This window comes from Talpa europaea, assembly GCF_964194135.1.
Source record: "Talpa europaea genome assembly, chromosome: 3".
Classification (NCBI taxonomy): domain Eukaryota; kingdom Metazoa; phylum Chordata; class Mammalia; order Eulipotyphla; family Talpidae; genus Talpa; species Talpa europaea.
The window spans coordinates 150,198,199-150,217,232 of record NC_140069.1 but is presented as its reverse complement, the minus strand read 5'-3'; the positions used below and the strand labels follow the sequence as shown (position 1 = coordinate 150,217,232).

Here is a 19,034-nt window from a genome sequence, read left to right as displayed (position 1 = left end):
CCGCATCGTGCCCCGGGCTCCCTGTGCGCCGGGCGCGTTCTGGAAGAGTCCTCTCCTCCTTCCACCGGCTGCTGGGGCGTGACAGGGAGCAGAGGACCGAGGAGAACAGGAGCAGGGGTGGGGGGCGCGCGCGGGGGCTCCCGCTCCGTCACTTAGCAACGGTCCTCGCTCCCGAGGAAGCACCGCCCGGGGCGACACCGAGGCCGGCTCAGCACGAGCAGCCGATTTGCCCAGATGCACATTTTCACAGGATGATAATAGGATGATTGTCCCAGAAGCCAGGGCCCGGCTCCGGGAGGGGCTGGGAGCTGGGCGGGGGGAGGGTGAGGGGGTCTTGCCCCCCCGGGACTCACCACTTATCCACTTGGCCTCGGGGTCGTGGATTTTGAAGTCATCGCTGAACAGGTCGTCCACGGTGACCTTCTTCTTCTGCGAGAGGCTGCTGTCCTCCTCTAGGAGAGAGGGAGAGGCCGTCACACTCACCTCTGGTGCAGGCGGGACCCATACAGCACGCAGCGCCCCCCCAAACCACCCCCCCCGCCACGCCGTGCGCATGAGACACGCGACGTCAAGAACCATGTTCAGCAAATGAAGAAGCCGCTCGAGCTTTTTGTTTTTAAAGAAACGGTCAAAAGCCACGGAGGGGGATGGCGTCACCCCCTCGCCGGCAAGGAGAAACGGCAGCTCCTGGGTGTGGAGGCAAATGACTGTTTCTGCTGAGTATGAGCCATTGCGAGGGACGGGCCGAGGGGGGGGGCCGCGACCGTGGGGACCGTGGGGAGCCCTTCGTCGCCCACCGAGCACTAGCCTGTGCTGTCCGAGTCTCCTTGTGCCTCACTCCCCGCCTGGCTCTGGGTGAGGAACCAGCTCTTGTCCAGACAGGGCCACGTCCCAAACGGAACGTGCTTGCACACCCCTTGCACACCCCCTGAGCACGGCCGGGGAGGACATGACTGGCTGAGCCGTGAGGGCGCTGAGTCAACAGCTGATGGCGCCTGCCCTGAGACTTCAGAAATCTGGCGCCTTCACCCTATTTCCAGGGGTTTGGCCAAGCTCCCGGGGTCCCACCTCTGCCCCAGCAGCAGCGCTCCCTGTCAGGGCGAGGCCCGAGAACCTGGTCATTGAACAGGTGGAGGCTGCTCAGCGCCGGCTCACGGGCGCCCACGCCCTCACCCTGCAACACTGACAAGCGCCTCACGCCGGCCACGGGCACCATCAGCCGGGCGCTCGCCCGCACCCCTGCCCGCAACAGAAGGCGCAGCTGCTCCCACAATCCTCTAGGAGCCTCGAAGTCCCCTTCCACTCGCCCCGTGTGGGCCCTGCCCATCGCCTCTGTGCTGGCCACGGTGTGCAGCGTGCACACCTGCCAGGGGCTCCGAGGCCGCGCTGCGCCCCAGCCGGCCTCTCTGCTCCCCCAGCCAGTCTCTCTGCTCCCCCTGCCGGCCTCTCTGCTCCCCCTGCCGGCCTCTCTGCTCCCCCTGCCGGCCTCTCTGCTCCCCTTCCCGCTGCTGGCCATGGCACCTGCTCCGCGTCTTGGTGGTCATGGCACGAAAACCCTCAGCCGCATCCTTTGCCTCTGACTTTTCTGTGTTCAGGCCGGGCCGGGCGGGGCGACAACGGGCATGGTGTAGATGACCAGTGAGACGAGAATGAGACTCGTGAGCGAGGTCCAAGCCTCTGCGGGCCGCGGGCATGACCCATCTCCAGCGGCCTTTCCTTCTGGCCTCTCTGGACGTCACGGTGACCGGCGTCGGGACAGCCGTGTGTTACTTCATGCGTCGGCTGCCGGACTGCCCTCGAGGACGGGTGCCCGCGAGTCTTCTGGAGGAGCGTCTGCTGGGACTCGGGCTGGGCCTCCCCCAGGCGCTAACAAAGCAGGCCCAACGCAGCTGGTCCCCAGGTCCTCCCTGACGGTGGCCACAGGCGCCTGGGACCAGACACGGATGCCTGGTGTGGACGAGGGTGACGATGTCGTCACCAGGGCCCCGAGGCACTGCCGACGGCTGCGCCGCCACCTGGCAGTTGACCATCGCTAGGTGAACGACGGGAAGGCAGTTTATTTGCTTTCTGAAATCTTTTCTTTGAACAAAATACTGCTCTATTGAGCACCTACAGGTTTTATTTTTATTTTTATTTTTTGTGGAATAACTGGGGTGCAGGCCAGAGGTGCGGGGGGTGAGAGGACTCCCCAGAGACAGAGCAGGGAGCAGAACAGGTGGATCCACTGAAATCCACTGCTGAGGGGAGCAGCGGGGAGCCAGGAGGGGTCTGCTGCGCCATGTGGGTAGCTCCCTGGCCCAGGGGCCAAACTCAGGCCACAGCAGTGACAGCCGAGACTGAACCCCTGGGTCGGCAGGGAGGCCCAACTACAAGCTTTAGGGAACACCTAAAAATGTCTTATGTTATTTTCAAAACTATTATCTTGGTTTTAAAAGACATTGTAAAACCTGTGAGATGTTTGAGTGGGGCAGAGGCACTGCAATGGCTGTTGGGGGCGCCTCCTGTCAGGAATCCGACTGCCATGGTCAGCTTTGCGCCCGAGACCCTCATTGCCAGCCGCCCGGACTGACCGCCGCCTGGACCGTGATGCGTCCTTCACACGGTTAACGACTGTCTAGAGAAGTCAGTGACTTAGAGTTTGATGCTTCCCCGAGGGCAGAGATGGTGCCCAGCACGTGTTCTGCCCAGCCCTGAGGGGCCGTAACTGCGGAGACCTCCCAGCTGGCCCTGGGCGGGCGCGTGGCCAGTGCTCACCGCAGCTCTGCTCTCAGAGGCCAGCCCCGGGGACAACCTGAGTGCCGACAACAGAGGAGCAGGTCGGGAAGACGTGGTCTCCGGGCACCGTGGAACCTACTCAGCTATCCGAAAGAGCAACTCTTGCCATCTGCGGCCACACAGGTGAGCTGGGGGGCGGTGCCGAGTGAGGCAGCCAGAAGGAGACAAATACCGGAGGCTGCGACTTCCGTGCGGCACCCAGAGAAACCAAAGGGTCAGAGAAAGCCACGTCGGCAACCAGCTGTAGACCCCTTCTGCAGGGCTGAGGCCGTGGCGGGGAGGGGTGCGGGCAGGGTGGGGTGCGGCAGGCCGGGGGCCCCGGAGGTGGTGCAGTGCACCCAGCTGAAGGGCCCTCTTGCGCCTCTAAGACACAGATGGTGACGTAAGCCGGTGTTTCCTCAACGGGAACAGAGCGAAAACTCAGAGCTGCGGGAGGCAGGGCTGGCCGGGCCTCGGCTGAGCTGACGGTGCGTCTGCGCAGTGTTGTCCCGCACCCTGGGGCCGTCTGCGCCACACGGGACTCTGCGGAACAGGCGGGATCAGAGGAGGTGTCGTTTTTCACCATCGGCGCTGTTCCTTCCCGCGATGGCTTTTCCTCAAAAGCAAACCACCACCGCCCGCCCCGTTCATGCCCGGCTCCGCAGCTGCTCCGTGACAGGACTGTCCCGTGAAGACGCGGGGCGCCGGCCTCACCGTGGGGGCTGGAGGGCGCCTGGGCCGCCCGGTGCACGCGGGGGCAGCCCTTCGCCGGCGTCCGCGGTTTCAGTACAAGAAGCTTTGCAGATGCTGCCCTAGTTTCCTCCGCCGTCTCACCACCGTGAAAGCGTCGGGACCCGGGCAGCCCCAGCAGCGGCCTGGGAGCCTCGGCACTTAAGCCAAGAGCACGCCCGGAAGCCAGCGTGTGACCCGGCGCTCGGCCCAGCCCTGGAAGGGACGCTGCAGCATGCAGGCCTCCCCTCACAGGGAGACACGGACGCCCCCAGCGGGCTCTCCCAGAACGGAGCGGGGCTGCTGGCCGTCACGGGGCAGGAATGCACTGGGCTGGAGAAAGGTCCCTGGGGCATTCCAGGCCGGCCCTGAGAGGAAGCCGGGAGCTGTGGGGTGACAGCAACGGCGCTGACCCTGCTAGTTGGAGCCGCAGCACAGAGACGCCAAGAAGCCCCGCCGGGCCCTCAAAGGTCCTGGCTCCCACCGCGGAGCACAGGCCTCGGGCCCTCTTGCGGCTGCCGTGGGCAGAGACTCGGCCTTTTTCCACATGAGCTTGATTTTTCCCTTTTCTTTGTAAGATCAGAATTGTGACCTCGTCTCTGCGAGGGCCCGTCACGCGGACCAGCTCAAGCAGCTCTGCTGAGCGAAACCAGGAGCTTTGACTGTCCACCTCTGCCTTGACTTCACGCCTGTTTTTGCCCTCTTTGTATGAGTGAAAAGCGTGATGTTGGTTTGACCCCAAATGGATGTCTCGGTAAAGTCACGCAGGTCCTGGCTTATCTGAAGGGGCTCTTCGTGCAAGCTCCCCCTTCAGAAGCTCCAAGGAACAAGCACAACCTCACAATGTCCCCCTTTGTAATTCTGCTCCAGCGCCCGGCACCGAGTCGCCAGCATTGTTCGGCACACCCCACAAATTAAGGAGGCCCGGTCCAGGGGCTTCTTTAGGCTTCTATATCGGAGGCCTCAGAGACAACCATCAGCATTTCATGCCTGTGCCATTGCTCTAGATCCTTTTTTTTTTTTAATAGAGGCATGTTTTAGTTATTTTATTATTTGTTTGTTTGTTTGGTTTATACTGCACTGGGCACAGTCAGAAGCGCGGGAGGGTGAGAGAATTCACCAGAGCCAGAGCGGGGAGCAGAGCAGGCAGAAGGACCGAAGGACACTGCTGAGGGGAGCAGCAGGCGGCAGGAGAGGTCTGTGCACCATGCGGGACCCTCCTCCGGTGGCCTGGGAACAGCGGGGATCGAACCAGCACTGCAGAGGCTGCGGGCAGCTTCGCAACCCAGCGCTCAACCGCTGCGCCACCGGGGAGGCCCTGAGCCATTGCTCTAGATCTAGAAAAAAATGGAAACCTTGAAATGCTTCACTGTAGTTGCCCACCTGCTTGCCTTAAGAGTTCTAATCACTGGGAATGTCACACCACACACACGCGCCAACATGTGTACTAGCTCCTCCCTCCCTTTTTGGGATATCTTCATTGAGACGAAACTCACATGCCAAAGAACTCACTGTGGCGTGCACCAGCCCTGCACACCCCGGAGCCGCCCAGTGGCGCCGTGATCTCACACAGAGCTTTTTCATTATCCCCGCCCCCGACGCCCCAAAGCACCAGCGGTCATCACCACTCCTGGCCCTCTCCCCAGTCCAGGCCACCAAGCCCACTTTCCGTCCTGGGTATTTCACATTGGAGGAGCCATAGACGATGGCCTGGCTCGTGCCCTTAGCTGCTGTCAAGGCCAAGTCACCACCTGCTCAGTGGCAGCCACGCTCACGCCCCCACGACGGTGACACCGCAAAGCCAGGGACGCCGAACAAGCTTAGGGGCCACTTGTGCATCCGCTGGAGAAATCGCCCCGTTTTCCAGATTGTAACAGGTGTTCAAAGCAGGCAGTGCACTGCCAGGAGAGAGGCGGCGGCAGATGGGCCGGAACGACCTTTTGCAGTACTTTGGGGAGATCGAAAGATCTGAGCTCTGGGTCACACGAGAGACCCCGAGGGGCTTAGGGGCAGCGCCTCACGGATCCTGCCTCGCCCCTCGCACAGGCAACCAGGGACGGGGAGGTCTGGGAGGCTGGAGGAGTCTCATTCCTACGGCGCTGAATCCATGACACACACATGGGCACGTGGGTTCTAAGGACACTCACATCTGCAGAGGCGCTGCCAGCGTGCACTGAAAGGGGCAGAGTATGAAAGTAAAGACAGCTGCTCTCCCTCCAGGGCTCGCTGGCAAAGGAGACAAGACAGGGGGCAGCTGGCAAAGGCTCTGCAGGGAAGAAGAGCACCCCTGAGGGCAGGATCGCGAACCCCAAAGCGTTACCCCCAAATCCGCACACCTGCTTGCCCAGCTGGATTTAAAGCTGGCGACTCTCTCCTGCTCAGGTCACTCCTTTCGAGAAGAAATGTCTGTAACTGTTGAAAGGGTCTGGCTCACCCCGGCCCTAGGAGCCACACCTGCGCCCTCAGCCCACTGGTCTGCGCAGCGGTGCCCACGGGAGCCTGCCAGCTCTGACCCGGGAGGACGAGGCTTGGGGAGTCTGAGCTGATGGCACTTTGGGTTTTTGAGCAGCTGCTGCTGTGACAGGGTGCGAGCCCCAGCACGGGAGGGTGCAGAGACCCTTTGTGGGCGGGGGTTGAGTCCTTGCAGTGACCTTCCCAAGGCTGCTGTGCGTCCTGGGCCTGTGAACTGAACTGTGTCCCGCAAACATTCCCACACGGGGGCCCTAGCCCCACTGGGGCCGTCTCTGGAGACAGGACCTTAAAGAAGGCAATTGCAGTTAAATGGTGCCACCAGGATGGGCCCTAATTGCAGGAGCGGCGCCCTTATAAGACGACAGGACTAGGCACTGGCTCTCGCCCCCCCATCTCCACGCATACATAGAAAAGTAGGGGACACTGTGGGGAGGTGACGGGTCTGCAGGTCAGGAAGAAAATGGGCCCTGCAGGCACCTGATCCTGGGCTTAAAGATCAGGGAGCTTTGAGAAAATAAACCTCTGCTATTAAAATAAATAAACCTCACCACCCAGACTGTGGCTGTGCGATGGTAGCCTGAGCGACCAGTACGTTTTCTAATCTCCAGTGTCCATCTTTTTGTTGCTAGCGCACAGAATCACGGTATCTGCCCCAGACCCCGTGTCCGCAGCCACCAGATCTGCTTCTGTGTCTTCGCAGCACGTTCTGTACGTCGGTGCTCCTCTCGCCTGCAACAAAGACAGCTTCACTTCTTCACGGCAGGTCAACATATTCCCATCAATTTTCTAGGCTTAACGACGTCAAGGTCCACACAATAAGCTCTTTGTAGCTGTGGACGGGTTTTAAGGCCTCGGGATGAGCTGCTCAGAGCGTCAGGATTTCTCTCCACGGCTGTGTCCTCACTGTCAGGTTTGGCAACCCCGATGTGTTTAAGGATAAAATGGTGAAGGCTTTAAAATGAATCTTTCATTTTTATTATTTTTTATTTATTTTAAAAAAAGATCTATTTATTTATACAAGCACTGGGCACAGTCAGAAGCGCGGGAGGGCGAGAGAATTCACCGGAGCCAGAGCGGGGAGCAGAGCAGGCAGAAGGACCAAAGGACACTGCTGAGGGGAGCAGCGGGCGGCAGGAGAGGTCTGCGCGCCATGCGGGACCCTCCTCCGGTGGCCGGGGAGCAGCCGGGGATCGAACCGGCGCTGCGGAGGCTGCGGGCAGCTTCGCAACCCAGCGCTCAGCCGCTGCGCCACCAGGGAGGCCCAAATCTTTCATTTTTAAATCAATTTGTCGTTGTTTGGTGGGAAATTACGTTGAAGTGAGAAAACAGGTGGTGGGTATGATCCGGACCTGAGAGAGATCAGGGGGGACAGTGGGGGCGTGGGGGGAGGCTGCTCAGGCAGGCTGATTTCTCCATCTCATCTGGGAAGGCGAGAGAGACCGCTGGAGACTGGGGAGAAATGTACATAGAAAGACAATTTCATATAAAGTTATGAAAGAAATCTATAGAGAAACTAAAAACAACTTCGTAGGTTTTTATACCTCGAGAGTGAAGAGAAGGCAATGCAAGGAGTCCAGGGAGCCGAACATGGGCCACTCCCAGGAAGTCGCCCCTGAGCGTGGACGCGCAAGGGCGGGAGGAAACGCCAGAGGAACTGGTACCGGGAAGACCAGAAATGGCGGGTGATGGCATCCAGGGCTGGCTGCAGAGCTGACGGCGTGAGAAAAGGATCTTCTTTGGCTGTTGACTTGACACCTTCTTGCACATGGTGCTTGGACAACAGACATGGGTGAGGGCTGCTCCCGCCTGCCTCCACGGGCAGCGTCTCAGCTGGTATCTGCAGACGTTCACTGCGGGTCTGCTGACGCTAAGGGCCTGTCCGGCCGCCATTTTGTTGCCTCCAGTTCTAAATCCTCAGCAAGGTCAGAAGGGCCCGTCAGTGAGGGGCAGCGCCCAGCCCTGCAAGGCGCCATTGGTTCATGCCAGGAAGACTACGCGTCCCGAGGTGAGACCGGGAAGGCCTGGGGCGGGGGGTTGATGACCGACGCATAAAACGTACTCCTGACTTGTACATCACGGGGTAACGCTGGGAACGCTCGGGGGGCCGAAGGCCGAAGTATAACAAGGGACCCCAGAAGCTGACCAGTGGACGCCCTGTTGATAAGATGGAAACCGTGTCTGGGGAGCCAGGGCGTGATCTCCATGACAACACCGAGTCGTCAAGCGATGAGCCGAGCTGGGGGCACACTCCCGACCCCGGGGGCACACTCCCGACCCCGGGGGCACACTCCCGACCCCGGGGGCACACTCCCGACCCCGGGGGCACACTCCCGACCCCGGGGGCACACTCCCGACCCCAACACGCAGATGACAGAGCGCAGGTCCAGTCCCACCTTTCCTCTCTGTCCTCCTTCCTCTCAACTGACGCCGGATGATTCTTCTATCAATAAAAAAGGCCCGGCACATATTAAAAAAACTAGCAACAACAAATGCTGGCGAGGGTGTGGAGAAAAAGGAACTCTTCTGCACTCTTGGTGGGAGTGCAAACTGGTCCAACCACTGTGGAGAGCTGTGTGGAGATTTCTGGACCTACTAAACATAGAGCTTCCATATGATCCAGCAATTCCACTCCTAGGTATTTACCCAAAGGACACAGAAACATCAATTCCAAAGAACACCTGCACCCCTATGTTTATAGCAGCACTGTTTACAATAGCTAAGCTTTGGAAACAGCCCAAATGCCCCAAAATAGATGACTGGATCAAGAAGATGTGGTGCATATACACCATGGAATATTACTCAGCATTCAAAAAAGATAAACACATGCAATTTGCAGCAACATAGATGGCGCTGGAAGGGATCATGCTCAGCGAAATAAGCCAGAAAGAAAAAGAAAAATACCGGCTTGTCTCACTCATAGCAGGAATCTAGAAAACTTAAATAAGGGACCAGGAAAATGAATAACTATAAGAAAGTGAAAATCAAAATCAACAAAAAACTATGAACCAGAGACACTTTTAGGGGGGCGGGGGCGGGAGGGGAGGGATTGGGGTCAGAATGGGGGGGCTGCAATTGTATGGGGAATATAACAATAAAATTTATTATCAAAAAAAAAAGGCCCGGATCTTGCTCTCAGCAGCGTCCTGCATGATGCAGCTGCTCCGCGCCTCCTGTCATTATCAGTGTGGTGCTGCCCACGCAACAGTTCACTCTCCCCGGAGCACAAGGCCCGCGGCATGGACAGCAGGGAGTGCTCCCAGCAGTGTTCCCACTGGGTGAAGTGCCAGCAAAGGCGGGCCTGTCGGACCCCAAACACCTGCGTCCCCAGAGCACACGCCACACGCACGTCCCAGGAGGTGAGTTCCTCCCAGAGGCCCACGTCACGCGAGGCACATTTCTCATTTGAATGTTACGGGCTTTGCTGATTGACCGTGTTTATTTAGACTTTCTGTTCATTTCGTATGACCCGCAAGTGTAGCTTCCGCAGGTCTGGGGCGTGTCTGTAACCCGGGAAAAGGCGTGAAGCCAGCACTGGAGGTCGTAGATCCTCTCAGCGTGTGGAGACCATGTTCATCTTGATGTGGATGAACTTCAGGTCTTTCTTCTGGTGGGAGAGACGATAAAGAACCAAAATCTGACATGGAGAGGCGAGTCCGAGAGGTGGGGGGCGGGGGATGGACTCTCGCGGCTGGGCTGGAGGGCAGGCTGGCCAGGCCGTCACGTATCCCGGCCTCCAGGGCCGGTGCCTGCCCCCGCCTGCCCCCACCCACCGCCAGACGTGCCCACTGTGGAGTGGGCATCACCCCCCTCGCCCCGCCGGCTGCCGTGCCATATGGCCCTACCCCCCTGCACCCCTCCCCCATAGTTCTGAGCCCGGCAGCTCACGAGCAGCTTCGCCGGGTTGAAATCAAGTGTCAGCAGGGCTGTCCTCTCCCGGAAATCCTAGGGGGGTCTCTCCTCTCCTCCCCAACGCTGGGGGCGCATTCCTGGCCTCGTGGCCTCCCTGCTCCAGTCTCCACCTCCCTGGCCACACCACCTCCTCTCCGTCTGCCCTGGATGGGTCTGCAGACCTGGCCCCTGACCGCACGAAGCTCCACGGAGCCGCCGCCCCGTCCTGCCTGGGCGGCGACTCGGGCACGAGGACGTGGCTGCCTCTGGGGGCATCTGCAGCTGCCACGGCCTCGGGACCGTCTCCTCCTCGCCCACGAAGCCACCACTGCAGGCGGCAGCCTCTGAGACGTGCTCGCCGAACACCTACTGAGTGAAAACATCTTAGCAAAGGATCCGGGCGGGGGAAAGCAAAGGGGGGAAGAGACAATAGAATCTGGGCCGCCGAGGAGCGCTCCCTTCGTTTCTGCTGATTTTAGCGCCTCTCCTAAAAGCTCAGACTTAATTCAGAAAGAATGTGGGATTTTAGGAAAACGAAGCGGCAGCCTGAGGAAGCTCACACACGGTCGCTTCTGTCTGGGCGACGAGCGGTGGCTCAAGCCGGGGACGACCCTGGGGGACCCCGAGCTCCGACCCCGACCCGCTGGCTCGCTTTGGTGGATTTCTCTGAGCTCGTGACCTGATGCGATCACAGGTTCCGAGTTCTTGATCCTGAGCCGATAACATGGCAGCCTGGTCAGCCAGCCCCAGCAGCAGCCGGTGCAGGTCCCCAAGGCCACGGTGCTCCCCGGAGGGGGGTCCTCTATGCCAGGCGACAGGGAGGCCAGCCTCCGGGAGAAGAGCTGGCCTGTCCATGGTCTCCCCGCAACGCAGCCTTGAGAACAGGGGCGTGAAGCAGCGACCCTCTGGGCAGAGCCCCTGCGCGGGTGGATGCACGCCACCTGCCTTCACCTGCGCTCAGTGCCAGCACAGGTAACGGGGACCTGCAGCCCCATCTTTTGGATAAAGACGCTTCAGTACAAGGATTCAATAAACAAGCGGGATGCACCTCGCAATCCTTCCACAACGAATGACAAGTGACGAGAGAGACTTAAGATCCTCCCAGGGACCTACTTCTCGGAGCTTCGGGAGTTTGCAACTAGCCATAAGGTTAGCAGAGGTGAGAATTCTTCCTTTTATGGGAATCTTCCAGAATTCCCTCTTTTCAGATTTGCTTTCAAGATTGGTGCAGATTCGCCGTTCAAGTCCCAGGGACGCAGGCTGCGCTCCCGGAGTAGCTCCTCAGTGGGATCTTGCTCGTGGGGTTCCCACACCAGAGCTACTGGGGGGCTTCTAGCTCAGCAGAACCCACTCCTGTGGGAGAGCCGCTCTCGCAGCCCCCCACAGGCCGAGGATGACCGTGCGCTGTGAAATGCCACCTCCGGGCTGGTGTCAGGGACCGAGCACCATGCCAGGCCCTTCTGAGAGTCCTTCCTCCTGTCCACGAGGCTCTTGCTGGGGGTGTGGTGCCTTCGCAGCCACTTTGCCACCACACTGATGATGATGGCAGCAGAGAGCGGGGGCGCCTGGGGCAGTGGCTGTGTCCAGACTCCGGGCCCGTGGAACAGCACAGACGCACGGTTTGGGTTGTCGCACTTGGGTGCCGGCTTCTCGTGGACAGAAACGCTCCAGCGGATACACTGGGACATCTGGTTTGGGATAAATGCTCAGGGGCTCCCTAAAATGATCATGAAGGGGGGTGCCCAGGTCTATGGACTTCCCAAAGTGCACCCAAAGTTTTATAAGGACATAACCCCGCGTCCGAGGATAAGACCACTGTGGCTGTCTCAGAGTCTAAGAACAGTCGTGACTCATGACTCGTTGTGGGCAGGGGGCACCCCTTGGACGTCTGTCTGGGCTCCAGACCCTTCCAAGTGCTACAAGCCTAAGTTTTGTGTCTTGACTCCTCACCCCCACTTGGTCCCCACAGCCCAGGCCAGGCCGCCCCTGTCCTGTGAGGCCCCCCTGGGCGTCGTCACCCCAGATTTCCTTCCATCGTTACCAGGCTTGTTCCACAAACACTCCAGGTCCTCATCCTGCATGAAAACCTCCCCAGGTGCTTCCTGCCCCCACGCCCTCACCCCTGTTCTGGACACAGCAGCAGCAACGTGACGTCATGATAGGACAATCATAATTACGTGACCCCTAATCCAGGGTAACGACTCCGATGCTCGCGAGAGTGATTCTGGGACAATGACGCGGCCTAATTCCGTCACCACACACTCTCCCCCCCCCTCACCTATGGCACGCGGAATCCACTGAGCCAGTGAATCAGCGCAGGCGCAAACCAGGGCAGCAACGGCAGCAGCAAAGACACCCCACCTCATGGCCCGAGCCCCCAGGCAGGCCGAGGGCAGCGGGCGGGCGTGGACAAAGGGAACACAACCAGGGCGCCAGGCGCGCGCGGGAAGAGCGGGTCCTCCACGCACCTGTGCGTCCCCGCCGGGACCCTGCAGCCCCCCGGCCTCATGACACCGGGCCGGGGCGAGGGGCGGTGGGAGGCAGAGCAGGCAGAGGGGGCCCCGGGAGATGGGCAAGACACCCGCTTCTGCCAGGCTCACACGGGACGAGGGGCAGGCGGCCTGTCGTGATTCCCCAGGGGTGGAGCGGCCCCTGGTGAGTTTCACAGGGGTGTGCGGCCTCGTGAGGGAGAAGCCGCCCTGGTGACCGTGGGCACCGACCCCTCGGAATACAGCAGGGACCACGGGCACGACACGGAAGGAAAGACCCGTGTGAGTGTGTGCCGCGCGGTCACCTTGCTAACGCTCGCGCAGAATCCCGAGAACGTGCACACTCGCGCGCGGCCTCAGGGGTCGGGCCCCGGGGCGGGGGCCTGGGGGGGCTAGTTAGGAGACAGAGGCTGAGGGCACCCTGGGCACTGGCCTGCTCCGCGTGGAAACTGACCCGGCGACATGGTACTCGCCAAACAATCACGCAAACAGGGATGCCCACTGCAGGGAGCGCCAGCTGCGCAGCCACCTCGCAGCCCGCTTGCTGATTTCCTACGAAACTAAAGAACCTTGTCCGTAGGATCCAGCGACCCACCCTTGCTGTTTACCCAAATGAGCGGGAGACGTCTGTCCACGCGAGCGCCTGCGTGTGGGCGTTGGCAGCAGATTCACTTATGTGGCCAAGGCTGGCAAGAGCCGGAGCCCTTCAGCGGGCGGGGCGCGGGGGGCTCACAGTCTGGAGCAGTGGTGTCCCCAGCCGAGCCGGCGCCGGGGCTGGGAGGGCGCTGCGGGGGAAAGCTCTGGGAGGGCTGCGTCCTGCGGGACCCCCGCCTGGCACTCGGTGGGAAAGGCAAGACGTGGAGCCAGCAGGAAGGGCGGAGGTTGTCAGCGCTGCTAACGGGGAGGAGGCGGGAGCGGCGCGGAGGCCGGGCAGAGCCTCGGAGGGAGGGTGCATCCACAGAAGGAGCCGAGCCAATTCCAAAGCGCCTTGGACCCGGCGAAGACCAGCGTCCCGGGGGCCACCCGCAGCGGAGGCGTCCTTGTGGAGCGGGGCTAACACCCGAGGAGGCACCGGGCAGAGCACAAGGGGCCATCTCGGTGCACGCGAGCCTCGCAGGGCTCTGAAAACAACGTTGATTTAAAAGCGCCATGGAGGTTTCGTTACAGAGCTTGCTTTAGCAGCAGTTCCCAAGCGGAGAGATTCTCAACAGGAGCGTTAAGGTCCACGCCCAGAAGCGCGTCTCCCCTCCCACCCGACGCCAGGATTCATGCACAACACCTGGCCAGGTGCGCACGCAGCCGCGCCCTCCTGCAGGAGACGCCACTTCATGAGCCGCGACTGCCAATTTGCTGGGTTTCTCTCCCTCTCAGTGAAACCTGCCGAGTTCAACTGAAAATGAAGATAAGCCAAAAGTTTCCGGCGCCTTGCAGATGTGCCACCCGTCCGTTGGCAGCGCGCGCCAGTGCCCTGGGAAGACGCTGCTCCTCTGCAGAAGACAGTGGTCCTGCGTCCTGAGGGCCCCGCTCCACGTGCCCGCCCCTCGCTTCCGCCCTGACTGCCCCAGGGAGCAATCAGAGGCCCCGCCGGAAGGCTCTGCTGTGCCCATCACAACTGTCTGCTCTGCTGCGAAAGCCATTGTGAAGGCAGGACTGGACACGGGGCAGGTTTCGTGATCCCATGCAGACCGGGTAAAGGAAGAGTCAGGGTCCTCAGTGGTTTTTGCAGGTCTTTTATTGGGGTTCACCAGGCACATGGCAGGCAGGGGTGCTGGGGGGCCGGGAGGCTGGCAGGCCTCCCAGCCCCCAGCAGGTCTTCACTCTATCTGGGCTCTCTGGTGATCTCTCTCTCTCTCGGCTTCTCTTTCGGCTTCTTCTGGTTCTTCTCGGCTCCTGCTGACGTCCCCGTGACGCCGCCCTTAAAAGCCCAGTCTCAGCCCAGGGGAATGCCATCTGCCTAGGCCCACCCCCTAGTCCAGGTGCCGCCATCAGGCATGCACTCAGGACCGCAGGGATCCCTCATCCATCCTGATGGCGGGAGGGCAGAAAAGCCTGACATTTTCTTTACCCTACAACCATAAAGGGCAGATGTCAGGGGTTCGAAGGCGACACGGTCCGGCTGAGTCCCCCACCAGCGGCGGGGCCCCCCGGAGAGCTCCTCCGCGGACGGCAAGGACGGCAGCTGCCTAGGGAGACGCAGCTGTGTGGCCCGGCCGGGCGGAGATGCAGCCGCCGCGGGTGTCAAGGGCCAGTCGGAGGCTGTTACTCCAAAGGGACGCTCCAGAAAGCGCCACATCAGCGCGGAGACGGAACGGCAAGCCTGCGAGGGTCGCCTTCTCCTGCGGCGGTGCCTTTGGAGCCAAGGCTGCCTTCAACACTTTGAATTTGATTTTTAGAACCTGAATTGTGCCCAGCTGGTGCCAATGGGACGGCCCTAGGGACGAGGCTGACCGAGGTCACCTCCAGGCACCCCATCTGGCTTGCTGTAGGGTAAGGTAAAAGGTAAGGTAAAAGGTATCAGGCTTTTCTGCCCTCCTGCCATCAGGAGAGATGAGGGAACCCTGTGATCCTGAATGCAGGCCTGATGGCGGCACCTGGAGTGGGTGCACCTGCGCTAGGACTGTGCTTTTTAAGGGCGGCGTCACAGGGACGCCAGCAGAAGCCAAGAAGAAGCAGAAACCGAAGAGAAGCCGAGAGAGAAGCAGCAGAAGCCGAAAGAGAGGCCGGAGAACCCAGAGTGAAGACCTGCTGGGGGCTGGGAGGCCTGCCAGCCTCCCAGCCCCCCAACACCCCTGCCTGCCATATGCCTGGTGAACCCCAATAAAAGACCTGCAAAAACCACTGAGGACCCTGACTCCTCCTTTACCCGGTCTGCTGGATCAGAAAACCTGCTCAGTGGTCATTCCTGCCCCTACACTCCCCCTGGACGGGAGCGCCACGCGTCCCTGTCGACATTTACCAAAGTCAGAGCCAGCGGCGCTCAGAGGGCTGGAGGGGCGAGCAGAAAGCAGGCCGAGCGATCCGAGCTTCAACAGACCAGAACACAGACTGGGAACAGCTCCCAGGGAAGGTTCTTTTGCTAAAAGCAGGGACAGTGGGTTCTGGGCACAGTCAAGGCAGAGGCCTGTCGGCCGTGCAGACCAAGCCGCAGCCACCACAGGCAGGGCCGAGCGGGGTCCCCGAGCGGGAGACCGCACCCCTTCCCCGGACGCCACGCCTGCCCCAGGGAGGCTCGGGGCCGCAGGCTCAACCGCTCCCTGAGCCCGCCCTCGCCTCCTGGAGAGTGCTCTGTGATGCCCCCCAAGTCTCCTTGTGCCTGTTGTCTTTCAGGCGGCCTCCAAGCCCCATGGACGGCGTCTGCCCGCCCTCTCCCACATGGCCCCAGCGTGGAGCCCGGGGTGCTCAGCCCCAGTGGGGTCGTGGGTGTTCCATCGGCGCAGAGGCTGGCAGGTGTCGTGACGATGCCTGGAGCGAGCTGGGGGGCTCCGGAGCCAGCGGCAGCCCCAGGCCCCGACACCTGCCTCTGTAGTATCACCACGAAGGCCACGGCTGCCCTTGGAAGCCTGGCCGCAGAGATGCCTGCAGAGGCCACCTCCCAACAGGCGCGCGTGACAGTCCTGGGCGGCCCCACAGCACACGCGGGAGAAACACTAGCCACGGAACCCAGGGCCGGAGGGTGGGAGACCTAACAGCAGAGGACAGGGAAAATCCTGCTCCTCAAAGCCCTTTCTGGAACAGCGGGATCCTCACGGCCTCACGAGCTCACTGTCGCTCATCCGGCACTTGGCATCGGGGGGCAGGGCTTGTAGTGACTCTACCCCCCAGTTTATTATGAGGGGGTGGGGGGGCTTCTCTCGCTGCTTCTGCTGCACAGGGACAAGGGTCGCCTGTCCCAGGCCCGGCAGCTGCCCGGGAGGGGTGGAGCTGAGTCCCTGCCCACGGCGCCCCTGGCGTGCACTGGGCCGCCTGAGCAGAAGTGTCCCGGGAGCACCCGGCCTCTGCTGCGGCCCCGTGCGCTCCAAACATGGGCGGCAAGAGCTCTGGGAGGCCGGGGCGTGGCGCCGCATGTCCTGGGAGGGGGGAGCAACCAGAAGCCTCCTGAAACAGTCTGGCGGTCAAGCCCCAAGCCACAGACACAAGCCTTCACAACCTCCCTCACGTACAGCAGAGTCCGGCAGGCAAGGCAGGAGCGCGCCGCCCCCCTCCCGGGGGAGACCCGACTTCCTTCCGTAACTGCAAATACAGCTGATGGGCACGAGTAGAGCACAGCCTGGAACAACGCGGCTGCCGAAGGCCCCGGGTGAGTGAAAGCCTCACGCACGCAGCGATGAAACGGAACAAGCATTTTTCTTTCCTACCCCCGGCCCTCTCGACGCTGCTCGCGCCGGTTCCAGCAGCAGCGGCCTCTGCCCCGCTCGTCAGAAGCTGTGCTGGGTCCCGGGCCCAGTGTCCCGGCCGCGCTGGGCTGAGCCCCGTCCCCGGAGGACACCCTCTGACACGCTCGCTACGCAGACCTCTCCCGTCAGGCCAGCTCTGACGCAGACCTCTCCCGTCAGGCCAGCTCTGACGGAACTTGCGTTGACAGTCAGGTTACGTCATTTAAAAACATTTTCCCATCATTGTTTAAAGGAGCAGGTTAATTGACATAAAATTTACATAGCAGAGAGTTCATTGTTAAAGTGCAGGATCTCAGTAGCTGTGAATGCAGTAACGGAGGGAGCTGTGCATCCATCATCGTTATCAACATGGTTTCATCCCCCCAAGGAAAGCTCATAAAAATGTGTCAACCTAAGTCCAGCAATTCAAAGCGAAGCCTCGCTCCGGTAGGGATGTGGGCGGTGGGGGCCGTGATGTGGAGGAGGCGCAGATGGGAAATCTCTGTGCCGGTCTCTCATTTTCGCTGTGAATCTAAACTTTCATAAAAGAAAATGTCTAAAAGGAAAAGGAAAAAGAAAGGAATTTCACGTACACCAGCTGTCCCCTCCTGCTTCCCCGCCTCCAGCCCCTGGCAATCTAGTTTATTTGCTTATTCTAGGCTCTCAGGGGTGTGGCCTTTTGCGTCTGATTTCTTTCATTTAGCAAATTTTCTCGACGCTGTAGTACGAACAGCACGTCGTTCCTTTTCAGAGCTGAGTAGTACTCCGCGGCATGGCCAGGGCACATTTGCTTCTCTGCTTACCAGGTTAGGTCACGTGGGTTGGTCATACTCTCTGGTCACTATCAGGAACGCTACGTGGAGACCCATGGACGGTGTCTGTGTGAACACATCCTAGACACACATGTAGGAGAGGAATTACCTGGTCATATGGTAATTCCCTGTTTAACTTTTTGGGGAGCTGTTAAGCTTTTTTCAATGCAGGCTACACAATTTGACATCCCTTGTAATAACGGATGAAGGTCCCAGTTTTTCTACATTTTCACCAATACCTTTTTTTTTTTTTTTTAATAGCTATCCTGATGGGTGTGAAGTAGGATCTCACTGTGGTTTCCACTTGCATTTTCCTGATGACTAACGAGGTTGATAAGCACTTTCCTTACGCTGGCTGGTCGTGTGTGTTTCTTTGGAGAAATGTGGGTCAATTCCTTTGCCCATTTTTAAACTGAATTATTTAACACTTTGTTTTGAGTTTGTAACCGTTCTTTACAGAACCTGGTACTAGAGCTTTGATGAGAACCTGCTTTGCAAACATTTCCTCCTGTTCCATAGGTTGTCTTTTCACCTTCTTGACAGTCAGCATCATTTGATGCATCAATTAGATGAAGCTGCTGTCATTTTTCCTTGGCTGCTTGTGCTTTTGGTATCATGTCTAAGTAACCACTGCCTAATCCAGGGTCATGAAGATCTGCCCTTGTGTTTTCTTCAAGAATTTTATAATATTAACTCATTAAAGTTAGGTTGTTGATTCACATTGAATTAGTTTTTGTATATGGTGTGAGTTAGGGGTCCCAAGTGTGCGTGTGTGCGCGTGCGCGCACGTGTGTGTGTGTGTGTGTGTGTGCGCACTGTTTGCTGAAAGTTCTGCTCTCCCATTGAGCAGTCTTGGAATCCATATCAAAGTTCAATTCACCATAGACGTGTGGTTCTGCATCTGACCCCTGATTCTGTTCCACTGAGCTACACGTCTGTATTTATGCTGGTAGCACATGTTCTTATTACCATAGCTTTAGATTATGTTGTAAATTGGGACATATAAGTCCTTGAAATTTCCCTTTGCAAGATTTTGGCTGTTTTGAGTTCCTTGTGAATGTCAGAATCACCTTGCTAATTTCTGCAATAACAGTGATCATGTGTTCATAGAGGCTGGGTTGAATCTGTAAAGTGATCTGGGGGTACTGCCATGGAAATATCTCATCCCAGTCCACAAACACTGATTATTCTATTTACTTAGGTCTTTAATTACTTCAATTATATTTTTTATGGCTGTCAGTGTACAAGTCTTATATTTCTCTTGCTGAATTTATTCCTAAGTATTCTATTCTTTATAGTTTGAGTGGAATATTTTCTATTTTAAGTGGAATCATTTTCTTACTTTAAAATTTGAATGATTAATTTTTGTGTATAAATGTACAGATGGTTTTTGGATAGTGAGCTTACACCCTCCAACATTGCTGGACACATTTATTAGGAATCATGGTTGCATGTGTGTGTGTGTGAGTGTGTGTGTGTGAGTGTGTGTGAGTGTGTGTATTCCTTTAGATTTTCGA

The 19,034-nt window shown here is 59.0% G+C and overlaps 1 protein-coding gene across 4 annotated transcripts in view; it reads right to left on the bottom strand.

Moving 5' to 3' along the window:
- The window catches only part of DPP6 (dipeptidyl peptidase like 6), a gene marked incomplete at both ends in the record, with an annotated part of 400,205 nt that overhangs the window by 128,456 nt on the left and 252,715 nt on the right, over positions 1-19,034 (bottom strand). For all 4 annotated transcript variants that reach the window (XM_084230872.1, XM_084230874.1, XM_084230871.1 and 1 more), the window contains one exon: positions 354-452. In XM_084230872.1, the coding sequence (XP_084086998.1) occupies positions 354-452 (99 nt within the window). The remainder of the gene's footprint in view (positions 1-353; positions 453-19,034) is intronic.